Below are 13,429 nucleotides of genomic sequence, written 5' to 3'. Positions count from 1 at the left end.
AAACAGGGGTCCCAGTCTGGGTTAGGGAGACGAGAGGCATGGGGTATTGGCGGCCCCTGACAGGGTCTGTCTCCGGCTTTAGTTCTTTGTATATGGCCGGTCAGTGCCAGGCCAGCCCAGTTCCCCCAGCTTCTGCCCACACTTGGGGAAATTCCTGCAGGCAATGGTCAGTGTCAGTCATTGGGGCTGAGGGCATTTGGTGGAGATGATATTTGTCTTCTAAACTCAGGAAAAGCACCTGAATCGGGTGCCCCTCTTTGTTTAGGATTTTTGCCTCTTTGGGATGGAAGTGAATTTGTGCCCCCATATTGGTGAGCAAATCCTGACCTATCAATGGGTAGGGACACTTAGGGGTGACCATGAAGGAATGGGATACCCTGCCCATGCCGAGATCCACAGTTCTTCGGGTAGTCCATGAGTACTGTTGGCGCCCGTGGCCCCTTGCACCCATGAAGTCTTGTTTGCCAATTTCCCTTGGGGTTGTAATAAAACCGAATGTTGTGCCCCAGTGTCCACTAGGAATTCAGTGTGTTGCCCCTCCACTCTGAGAGTTACCCTGGGCTTGGGCAGGGGTGCTGAACCCCGACTCCCCTAGTCATCCAGGTCCTCCATCTCCAAGATCTTGGCAGGGGACTTAGGTCTTTTGTTAAGACAGTCTTTCACCCAGTGGCCCTCTTCTTGTAATAAGCACATTGGTTTTTGTTCAGTTTAGGGCTCTCCCGACAGGGACCAGGGCCATCCTCCTTACCTGTCCCTGAAGCCAGCTTCTTGAGGTGCCTCTGTCTTTCCCGTGGGTCGTCCATGGTTGTGGCCAGCAGGATATTGGCCAGGCTTCAGGTCTGCTGGTCACTTAGATAGTTTTGTTGCCCTTCTGGACTTTCTCTATTATTATAGACTCTTTCTGCTACTATTACTAGTCCTGCAAGCTCTTCTCTCCTAGTATTCTCTCTAAGAAGGCTGCTGGACTCTCGTCCTTACCCTGTCTTACAGAACCATACCTCGGCCAGATTGTTAGGTTTGCGCGCAGCAGCCTGGAGACCTGCCACTGGAGAGTCTGGCGGTGGACCCAGAGTCTCTCCTTACCTTCAGCCGAGTTGTGCGCTTTGGGGGGTAAAAATGGTTTTAGCCAAGGAGGGGAATTCTTGCTCATGTCCTGCCAGACTAGGATGTAGGACACCTGGTCAGGGTGGCCGTCCGGATTGTCCCTGAAGATCACGGCCTTAACCTGTAAGATAATAGGTAGGTGGAAAGTTCCTTCTCGGGGCCATCCCACGCCAAAGGTTGGCCATTCTGACATGCAGGAAGTTTGAAATTTCCCTCTCCTTATGTGAACAGTTATGACAGTTAACAAAGACACAGTAACACAGAGAAATGCACAGTTGGCAAGGACATAGTAACACAGACAAACGTTCCAGTGCGGCCGCGGAGACAAAACAGAAAGTAACCTGAAGGGCTGCAGCCGGCCCTCCTTACAGATGAGGACCCCGTCCAGGCGGGGGCAAGGGGACGTCTCCTCAAGACCCTCGGTCAACGGCCCGCCAGCGCGTCTGCCTAAGCCAATGTCGACCCAATACAGATTGGAATTCTTACAGGTAAAAGTACAGTGTAGAGTTCTCAGAAAATATGCGCACAAAAAGTGGAAACAGTTGAGTGCACTCACCACGCATGAAACCCTCCGGATGGGGTCTTGGGGGTCTCTCGGATCCCGGATGAGCCCCCAAATGTTGTGCCCAAGATTGTGAATCCGAGAAACCACCAAGGAGCCGACACCGATGCAAACACATGAGGATTTATTAACAAGCTTGAGCTTGGGTCCAAGTATACCCGACACAGTGGAGCAGGGACTTGGACCCCAAGGTGGGTTCCAGCTTAGTTTTATGGGCTGGTCTAGGGGACTTCCAGAAGGGGTGGAGGAATTTCTCAAGTTCTGTTTACATTCTGATATGGGGCTTTCCCTGCCGAGGACATTCTGCAGTTTTTCCTGTAAAGTTCAGCTCTTATTCACAGGGGCCTAAGATGGCTGTACTTGTGCTAATGCTAAACTTGAGGTGGAATGGCCTTAATTTTTCTCGGCCTCCATACTCTTCCGCCATCTTGCCCCACCCACTCAAGACTTCAGATTTTATTTATTTTATTCATGAGAGACACACCGAGAGAGGAGCAGAGACTTAGGCAGAGGGAGAAGCAGGCTCCATGCAGGGAGTCCGATGGTGGGACTTGATCCTGGGACTCTGAGATTACACCCTGAGCCAAAGAGAGATGCTCACCATTGAGCAACCCAGGCGTCCCGGATATCAACAATTTTTATAGGTCATTTATTGAGCATTCACTCTACTCAGCACTCTACATGCATTATCTCATGCAATCTTTCTGATAACCCTAGAATGTAAGTATGATTATTCCCATTTAATATAGAACCAAATCAAGGCTTATGGTTACTAATATTCTGAACCCAGTTTCAATGTATGTGGGTTTTTCCACACTACCAAGCAATTCTGTAACACCAGCTGAGTGTCCTACAACTCGGTTCAATTCTGACCCTATCTACTTGAAGATAGTATCAGATCCCACATGTTATGGGCTCAGTCCCACAAGACTCCCCCCTTGCCTCTTTTGAAAGTTCAGGTTGTCCCCTGTGCTTTTGACCCTCTGACTGTAGGTTGGAGACTCCAATGGCCCCCTCATTGGGCTTGCTTAATTTGCTAGGGCAGCTCACAGAATACACAGAAATATTTTACTTACTAGATTATTACCAATTTGTTACAAAAGTATATAACTCAGGAACAGCCAGATGGAAGAATTGCATAGGACAAGGTATGGGAAGGGGCAGGGAGCTTCCATATCCTCTCCCAGCCCACTGCTCTTCCAGTACTTCCACATGTCCATCAACCCAGAAGCTCTCTGAACCTGTCCTTTTGGGGCTTTTCTATGGAGATTTCATTACAGAGGCATGATTGATGAAATCATTGTCCATTGGTGGTGATTGATTCAACCTCCAACCCTACCCCTCCCCAGAGCTCAGAGGGGTGGGACTGAAAGTCCCAAACCTCTAACTACATGATTGGTTCTCCTGGCAACCAGCCCCCAACCTTAGGTGTGGTCCAACATTCACCTCATTAATGTAGCAAATGACACCTTCATTGGTCTTATCACTTAGAAAATTCTGAGAGTTTTAGGAGCTCTGTGTCAGAAACAGAACACATACCGAGTCTGTAATTCTTATTTTAAATCACAATATCACAGCTACATAGCCAGGAAGTGGCAGGACTGGGAATCAAACCCAATCTCTCTGATTCCAGAACATACACCCCTATTTGCTAAGATCTATCAGGGAGCTGGCTGGAAGGAGAGACCTATGAATAAAGGACACCTCATTTAGAATGGAGCTGGTAAGCCAGAAGTGAAAACTCTCATGCTCTACTGAGACAGGGAAACTAAAGGGACCCCACAAAAAAGTGTTTTTTGCTCCTTTTCCTGCTTCTGGCCCTAGTACCTACACCCACACCTCACATACGCCTTATAGAACAGATAATATATGTCCTTTTTGTAAAAGTCACGGACTTAATGATCTCTTCGGAGTCTTCCAGCACAGCAGTTAACATCTAAGGAGTGACCAGGTGGGATTATCATGAATATTTTCCAAGATCACTGATTCAGCAAGACCCCTGGCCCAAGAACATAAGTGACTTATGGAAAACATGTAAACACTCACTTTTGTTCCTGGATTCCTGAGAAATGTGCACTGACCATTGTCCTCAATAAAAACTCCATACCCCAAGCAGAGAAGGAGACTCTTCTTTCCTGAGTCTCCCAAATGCTCTGTCCATACCTACACTATATCTTCAATAAATTCTGCTCTCACTTCCTCTCAGCTCATGTTTATTTCTATTCTGCATGAAACCAAGGACACTCTTGGCTGGTCCTTTGGGACCCCCTCTGGGGTCCTTAGACCCAGCCAGCCTCTATCAATACCACTCATCTTCAATTGCAGACCCCAACAGGAAGGAGACTGCTTTTCTCCAGCAGGAGAAAGGAAGAATTTCTTCTTGAGCAGCAACAAGCTCAGCCCAGTAAGAAAATATCACAACTCAGCTGATGAGAAATCATTACCACTCTAGCTTTCCTCCAATGGACAAATGAAAGAGACCTACAACTGCCTCCATTTTGAGCTCAGTCTGTACTTTCTAATTAAGTTCTTCTTTCCAGCTTTTCTTCTAACTCGGGGAAAAGACCAAGTGGGGCAGAACATACTGTAATTGGAACCAAAACTACTCTCTCAAGCCATAGTGTCCGTCCCAACATCAGCAAGACCCTACATGATTGATTCCAAAACTGTGATTGACCTGACATTTACTGCCTAGCTGCATATGCCCACTGACCTTTGTCCCATTTTTCCTTATATAAAATCTAGAAGTAGTTTCAGCACTTTGGAGACAGTCTTTGAGACATTAGTCCACTGTCTTCCTGGCATTGGCCTCACTGAACCAAATTCCTTTCTTGTTTCACCATCACTCATCTCTATGCTTTTGGATTTTGTCATTGGCAAGTGGCCAAGCCTGGTCTGTTTGGAACCTCCAGAGCCAAGTGCTCTTGCATTCCTGTGCTCTGATTACACGATCATTCAGAAGACAACCTCCCAGAATCTTCTTTTTCTCCTTAAAGTAATGTTCCTTCTCATTTGATCTCTGGACTTGCCTCTGGTTTGCTATAGCTACTGTATCCTGAATTGCAATTCCTCTGCTATTCCTGAATAAACCCATTTTGCTGGAAAAATAGCTGGCTGCTTTACTTTTAAGTTTGGCATTATGGTGCATGGTGCCTGGCAGAGCTCCCTGGCTTAAAGGGCCAGAAGTGGAACAGATGGTTATTAGATGCTGGAAATATTTTTATCATGTCAGACTGGCGAGGTTGGAATGTGGTGAGATCATCCACTTGTGGCAGGGCCAGGAAGAGAGCTTCTAGGACCCAGGAAGAGCTGAGAACCTGAGCTAGGAAAGACCTGAGCATTCTCCAGCTTCAGAGTATATTGTAATATTTGTTCTATAAATGGACTGAGAAACATTTGGGTCCTATGAAATAGGAATAAGTGGGCAGGCTCCTCAGGAGCTTGGGCTTCTGAAAGTGAATAAGCTACATCTTTTGGCTATCTCAGTAGGCAAGAGGGAATGAGATGAGGAAAAAGCTGTCACAGAAGCCATGTGCCTTCCTATAAGCCAGAACAATAGGCAGCAAACCTGACTTTCTTCAAAGAGGATAAACTACCTTAATTTGCAACTAGTGACTGGTTCAGACAAAGTGGATAAAACTCATCTTTATTTTCTTTAAACATGTAAAACTACATGATGCTATATGATATATTGATTCATTTTCTCTCACCACTCTTTACCTACTGTGCTCCACTAGATACTTTATGGTGGCAGATCTCTTTCATTGCTATAGCATTATGCCTTGAATACTGCCTAGCATGTTGTAGGTCTTCAATAAGTATCTGTTGAATGAATGAAGAAACAGAAGAATGGATCTTGGAGGAGGGAGGACAGGGTCCCATAGTCATAGAAATACTTATAAGGAACAAAGAATAGTTAGGAACGTAGACTGGCACTAAACTATTTTGCTTCAAATCCCATCTCTGCCACTTATTAACTATGTGACCTCGGGTAAGTTGTTTAACTTGTACCTTAAATTCCTAATCTGGAAATGGGGTAATTAGTATCTATTTCATAGGGTTTTTGACAGTATTGAATGGGCTAATAGGTGTAAAACACTTAGAATAGTGCCTGGCACATAATAAAAGCAATATAAATGTTTGCTATAATAACTATTATTATTTTCAAAAGGTTAGTGCAGGAAAATAAGTACATGGAAGCAGGCAGGTTAACATTCTCCAAGTAGTTGCTATATTCCAGAAACTCTTTTCTATGAATTACTTCACTACTTTGTTGAATCCTCACTATAAGGTTATGAGATAGGTGGAATTATTATTCAATGTTATAGATGAGAACACTGCATCCCAAGTCATGCAAAGCTGAAACCGAAACCTTGTACTGTGCCCAGGCGCTTCTCATTTTAGAGTACTAACTGCAAGCTCCAGATCATAAGAAGGGGCTGTATCTGTTTTTATTTATAATTTTATTCTCAGCTGCTAGTAAACAGTGGGTACTCAAAAATGGTTCATGGATTTAAATGAATGATAAAAAATAAATGCTTTTAAGAGCAGTAGAAAGGGAAATTCCAACTAAAAGCTAGGGAAGAGCCTAGGCAAGCTATGGAGGCTGCCGGTCTGAAGTAGAACCAGAGCAGACCAGACCAGAGTGGGCAAACTGAGCCTGCCCACACTGCAATGCAGACAGCCCCTGGTTGTTACAGTGCCCCGAGGAAGCCACTTTGGGTTCCTGGTCTGTGGCTAGAGATTACAATTATTTTTCTTTTTTTTTTTAATTTTTATTTATTTATGATAGTCACACAGAGAGAAAGAGAGAGGCAGAGACACAGGCAGAGGGAGAAGCAGGCTCCATGCACCGGGAGCCCGATGTGGGATTCGATCCTGGGTCTCCAGGATCGCGCCCTGGGCCAAAGGCAGGCACTAAACCGCTGCGCCACCTAGGGATCCCACAATTATTTTTCTTAATTAAAAAGAAAATATAAGTATATGAAATACATTCTCATTTTAAAAATGCACACAATAAGATTCAGGGAAAAAATGGTAGAGTAGGAGGACCCTATGCTCACCTCATCTCATGGACATAACTATATAATGCCCACATCAACAAAATTAAAAGGCAACCTATGGAATGGGAGAATATATTTGCAAATTACATATCAGATAAAAGACTAGTATCCAAGATCTATAAATAAATTACCAAACTCAACACCCAAGAAACAATCCAGTCCAGAAACAGGCAGAAGACATAAACAGGTGTTTCTCCAAAGAAGACATACACATGACCAACAGAAACATGAAAAAATGCTCCATATCACTTGTTCATCAGAAAAATACAAATCAAAATCATAATGAAGTACTACTTTATACCAGTTAGGATGGCTACAATTAACAAGACAGGAAACAATAAATGTTGGCAAGGATGTGGAGAAAAGGGAACCCTCTTATACTGTTAGTGGGACTGCAAGCTGGTACAGCCACTCTGGAAAATAGTAATGGAGTTGCTTCAAGAAGTTAAAACTAGAGCTACCCTATGACCCAGCAACTGCACTACTGTATATTTTACCCCAAGGATACAGATATAGTGAAATAATGGGGCACTTACACCCCAATGTTTATAGCAGCAATGTCCATGATAGCCAAACTGTGGAAGGAGCTGAGATGTCCTTTGATAGATGAATGGATAAAGAAGGTGTGTGTACACACACACACACACACACACACACACACACACACACATATATACACATACACATACACACACAGTGGAATATTGATCAACCATTAGAAAGGATGAATATGTACCATTTACATTCACATGGATGGAACTGGAGGGTATTATACTAAGTGAAAGAAGTTAATTGGAGAAAGACAATTATCATATGGTTTCACTCATATGTGGAATAAAAATATACTGCAGAGGATCATAAGGGAAGGGAGGGAAAATTGAGTGGAAAGAAATCAGAGAGGGAGACAAACCAGGAGAGACTCTTAGCTCTGGGAAACAGACTGGGGGTAGCTGAAGGGGAGGCGGGTGGGGAGTGGGGTGACTGGGTAATAGGCATTAAGGAGGGCACATGATGTGGTGAGTACTGGATGTTATATGCCTGTATATATAATTCACTGATGAATTATTGAACACTATATCTGAAACCTATGATGTACTATATGTTGATTAATTGAATTTAAATAAAAAAGGGGGGACTCCTGTGTGGCTTAGTGGTTGAGCATCTGCCTTTGGCTCAGGTAGTGATCCCGCGTTCCTGGGATCTAGTTCCACATCAGACTCCCCGCCGGAAGCCTGCTTCTCCCTCTGCCTATATCTCTGCCTCTCTCTGTGTGTCTCTCATGAATAAATAAATAAAATCTTTAAAAAAATAAGAAATCAAAGAAAAAATAAAAGATTACATGGAGACAAATGAAAATGAAAACACAACGGTCCAAAACCTTTGGGATACCATAAATGTGGGTCTAAGATGGAAATTCATAGCAATACAGGCTAACCTCAAGAGGGAAAAATCTCAAATGGACAACCTAATCTTATACTTAATACTTAAACTAGAAAAAGGACAAACAAGACCCCAAGCCAGCAGAAAGAAGGGAATAATATAGAATAGAGCAGAAATACACGATATAGAAACTAAAAAATGATAGAAGAGATCAAAGAAACCAGGAGCTGGTTCTTTGGAAAGATACAACAAAATTGATAAACTTCTAACCAGATTCACTAAAAAAAGTAAGAGAAGTTAAATAAACCAAATCACTGAGAGGGGAGAAATAACAACGAATACCCCAGAAATGAAAAGGATTCTAAGAGAATATTATGAAAAATTATATCCCAACAAATTGAACAACCTAGAAGAAATTGATAAATTCCTAGAAACATATAAATTACCAAAACTGAAGCTGGAAGAAATCGAAAATTTGAACAGACTGATTACCAGCAATGAAACGAAATAAAAAATCAAAACACTCTCAACAAAGAAAAGTCCAGAACCAGAATGCTTCACAAGTGAATTGTATCAAACATTTAAAGAAGAGTTAATACCTATACTTCTCAAGCTATTCCAAAAAATTGAAAAGGAAAGAAAACTTCCAAACTCATTTTTGGAGACCAGTATTACCATAATAACAAAACCAGAGAAAGACACCACAAAAAAGAGAACTATATGCCAATATCTCTGATGAACATAAATGCAAAAACTGCAACAAAATACTAGCAAATTGAATTCCACAATACATTAAAAACTCATTCACCACAATCAAATTGGATTTATTCCTGGATTGCAAGGGTGGTATAATATTTGCAAGTCAATCATGTGATACAGTAGGTAGCCTACTTCTCTCTCTCCCTCTGCCACTGCCCCTGCTTGTGCTGTCTCACTCTGTCTCTCTCTCACACACAAATAAATAAATAAAATCTTTAAAATATTTTTAAAAATATTTGGACAAAGTTGGATGTTTAATCAACTGAGCCACCCAGACATCCCTCCAGACTTCAAGTTATATTGCAAAGCTATAGTAATCAAAACAGTATGGTACTGGCACAAAAATAGATACATAGTTCAATGGAACAGAATAGGAATCCCGGAAATAAACCCACAGCTGTATGATCAATTAATGTTCAACAAAGGAAGCAAGAATATGAAATGGGAAAAAGTCTCTTTAACAAATGGTTTTGGGAAAACTGGACAGCTGTATGAAAAGAAAGAAACTGGACCACTTTCTTATACCACACACAAAAATAAGTTCAAAATGGATTGAAGACCTAAATATGTGACCTGGAACTATAAAAATCCTAGAAGGGAGCACAAGCAGTAATTTTTCTGATATTGGCCATAAATACATTTTTCTAGAATGTCTCCTGAGACAAAGAAACTAAAAGCAAGAAGAAAAAAAAGACTACTGGGACTACATCAAAATAAAAACCTTCTGCACAGTGAAGGAAACAGTTATGAAAACCAGAAGGAAAAAAAAAAGAAAACCAGAAGGTAGCCAATGGAATGGGAGAAGATATTTGCAAATGACATATCGATAAAGGGTTAGTATCAAAAATGTGTAAAGAACTGATACAACTCTACACCCAAAAAACAAATAATCCAATTTAAAAATGGGCTGAAGACATGAGCGGATTTTCTCCAAGGAAGATATCCACTTGGCAAATAGAGACCTGAAATGTATTCAATAGCACTAATAATCAGGGAAATGCAAATCAAAACTACAATGAGATATCACCTCACATCTGTCAGAATGGCTACAATAAAAGACACAAGAAATTACAAGCTGTTGGTGAGGATGTGAAGATAAAGGAATATTTGTGCACCGGTGGTGGGAATGCAAACTGATCCAGCCACTGTGGAAAACAGTAGGGAGGTTCCTCAAAAGTTAAAAATAGAACCACCCTAGGAACCAGTAATTGCACTACTGGGTATTTATCCAAAAAATAAAAAAAAAACCCACAAAAACTAATTCATAGAGGTACATGTAGCCCTATGTTTACATATAGCCCTATGTTTATTACACTATTATTTACAATATCCAAATTATGGAAATAGCCCAAGTGTCCCACCAATAGATGAATGGATAAAGAAGAAGTGGAGTATATATACAATGGAATTTTTTCATCCATAAAAAGGAATGAAATCTTGCCAATTGCAATGACATGGACAGAGCTAGGGAGTATAAATGCTAAGTGAAATAAGTCAGGTAGAGAAAGACAAATACCATATGATGTCACTCATATGTGGAATTTAAGAAACAAAGAGAATGAGCAAAGGAAAAAAGAGACAAACCAAGAAACAGATTCTTAACTATAGAGACTAATCTGATGGTTATCAGAGTGGAGATGAGGGGAATGGGTGAAACAGATGATGGGGGTTAAACAGTACACTTATCATGATGAACACTGAGTAATGTATAGAATTGCTAAATCACTATATTGTACACCTAAAACTAATATAACATTGTGTGTGAGCATAATAGAAGTAAAATTAAAAACTTAATAGAAACTCACACAGTAAAGACAAAGCAAAAATTCTCTTTAACCTTCCTTTAACCATCAGGTTGATGTGCATCTCTTAGAAGTTTTTCTATGAATTTGACTACATATGCAGAAATAGAAATATGTTTGACTTTGTGTTTTTTTCCACATAAATAAAATCCTACTGTATGTGTTACTGTATAGTTTGCTTCTTTTTCATTCAACAATTCATTAACATTGTTTTTCAGTGTTGGATCTATCTCCTTTTATTTTTTTTTTTTTGGATCTATCTCCTTTTAAATGGTTGCTAAGTATTCTATGTTGTTTGAATAAACCATAGTTGATATGTTTCTCTTTTTTTCCTTCTTTTCCTTTCTTTTTCTCTTTCTTTCTTTCTTTCTTTTTTCTTTTTCTCCCTAACTCCATCTTTCTCTCCCTCTTTCTTCTCTTCCTCCTTTCCTCTCCCTCACCCCTCTTTTCTTTCTTCATTACAAGCAGTTCTATACTGAACATCCTTGCAAATTCCTGTTTCTGCTCATATGCAAGAATTTCTCTGAAGAGACTTGAAAGTAAAATTGTTTGGCTGAAGAATAGTTTCCATTCAAATTTAGTAGATAACTGCCAAGTTATGTAATTAGAGTTTATGCAAATAGATATAAGAAATTAGTGCTCTCTGAACTCATTGGTCTCTCTGCTCTTGAATTATTTTTTGCCTATTTCTGTATTGTTTTTCCTTAGTTTCTCTGTGAAGTCACTTTTCAGAATTTTACACTATCTCAGCAAAGGTAGGAAGAAAAATTGTTCTGGTTACTAATAATTTCCAGGAAATTGGAGGCACCGAGAGTGCCCCTAGTGATTGTATGATAGTAATGCAGTCCTGACTGCCTGGGCTCTGCTTGGGAAACCTAACAATGGGATTTGTCAGGGGAGAATCAGGGTGTCTGCAGTATTTATCCTTTCCAGCTTAGAATGTGCCTACATATGCTTTTCTTTTCTTTGGGAGTCTTGAAGAACGCTTCACCACGGGTTATCCTTTATCATCACCACCCCCAAATCAAAAAAAGGGAAACCATGTATTTTACAGAGAATTGAGACATTTTGAAGAGCTAGTGTCATCTAGCCCTAAAACATACCTACAAGGTTTCTTCAAAATTTCGCCATAGATCTCTATTTATTCCTTCTTTTGCTTCAAATTATACCTGTATTTTCTAGAAGTTTGGCAGTCAAAATGATAGAAATAATAAATAAATAATACGTAATGTATAATTCATTTGTGGTTCTTTTTATGTTAGAATTTTTAACCAGTCTTAGAGCAATTTTTTATTTTTAGTATTTTTATTTGCATATGCCTGACTACATTAGCATACATACTATTCATATATCCTTTAGTGTTTGCAAAGCACTTTCACATCTAACATTTCATTTACTATTTGCAGCAACCACTACTGTCCTTCATCTTATAGAAAATGAGGCTTAGGAGAGGTAGGTTACTTGCCTAAGGTCACATAGCATGTAAGTTACAGAGCCATGTTTAAACTCAGATCTACCTAGATCTATTTTCCTTGGCAATAATATTATCATATGTTGTCCTCTGAGTTTATAAGTTAATTAGATTTTTTTGGCCTGGAAATATAAATGTGATTTTGGTTATCTTTTTTTTTTGATCCTCTAAAGATGAGGAACCTGGGGTTCCATCTTGAGTTGCCTTGGCCTGATAAGCAATTTCCGGTGAGTAAGAGAAACAAATGGAAGATGAAGAGTGTCTGGTAGCTTGGTACCTGGATTTTGAAAGGAAGATTCCTCAGGTGTGACTGAGAAGACTGAGCTACTGTCTAGGAGTACATTCTGCCATTTACCATTGCCGTCAGCATACAAATGGTGCTGTTGGGCAATGCTGCAGCTGTTGAGGTTGGCTTTGTAGGTGACTGCTGTCTGCCTCTCCTGCTCAGAAGAAGGCCTTCCTCTTGAATGGTGGCACACATGGTGGAACTACTACCTGTGTATTTTTCTTGCCACTCAGAATAATGTCAAACTGAGGCTAAATGCTAGAGTGTCCCTAGAATTTTCTTTTCCATCTCTATAATATGTATAAGTAATATTTACTGAGTACTTACTACATTCTAGGTATTGTAGTAAAATTTTTACACATATGAACTCATGTAATCTTCATGATGAGGTCAGGATTATTATTATCAAATCCATTTTACAGATGAAAGAACTGATGCTCAGAGATGTGAAATAATGTTGAAAATCACAGAGCTAAAAAAAAAAAGAAAAAGAAAATCACAGAGCTATTGTGTGGCAGAATTGGGACAAAATTCCAAGTCTATCTAATTTTAAGGCTTTTATTCCTAACTACCACTACAAGCTTCTTAAAATGCTTCCCCCTCATTTAAATAACTCCTAAAAGGACACCCAAACTATAACACAAAAGCTAAAATGGAATAGTAACAATGACTCTTTGGCATGAGTGCTATCTTTTTGGCAATGTATAAATGACTTCCAATTATGGATTAAAATATTGACTTTGGATTCTCCCACATTTGTGTCCAAATCTCAGTTCTGCCTTTTCTCTCTCTCTTGGTTCCCTTAACTGCAAAATAAAGATAATAATAATAGCTACCTTGATAGTGTAGTTGTGAAATAGAAATGAGTTAATATGTGTAAAGCATTTAGAACTGTCCCTGGCCCATAGGCAGAGCTATGTGCTATGTGACAAAGCTTTGTTATGAAAATATAAGAGAAATCTAGATACTTTGTTGCTTCCTTGGGTGAAGATGAGTCTTATC

General features: G+C 40.2%; 1 protein-coding gene across 1 annotated transcript in view; it reads right to left on the bottom strand.

Moving 5' to 3' along the window:
* LOC129517984 (tyrosine-protein kinase ABL1-like) overlaps nucleotides 1-2,093 on the bottom strand; it is a 38,166-nt gene extending 36,073 nt beyond the window's left edge. Inside the window, 3 exon segments of the mRNA XM_055338060.1 lie at nucleotides 999-1,101; nucleotides 1,474-1,613; nucleotides 2,083-2,093. Coding sequence (XP_055194035.1) covers nucleotides 999-1,101; nucleotides 1,474-1,613; nucleotides 2,083-2,093 — 254 coding nt within the window.
* Nucleotides 2,094-13,429: the final 11,336 nt, after the last annotated feature.

This window comes from Nyctereutes procyonoides, unplaced genomic scaffold (genome assembly GCF_905146905.1).
Source record: "Nyctereutes procyonoides isolate TBG_1078 unplaced genomic scaffold, NYPRO_anot_genome, whole genome shotgun sequence".
In the NCBI taxonomy this organism is placed as follows: domain Eukaryota; kingdom Metazoa; phylum Chordata; class Mammalia; order Carnivora; family Canidae; genus Nyctereutes; species Nyctereutes procyonoides.
This window is presented reverse-complemented; position numbering and strand designations above follow the sequence as displayed.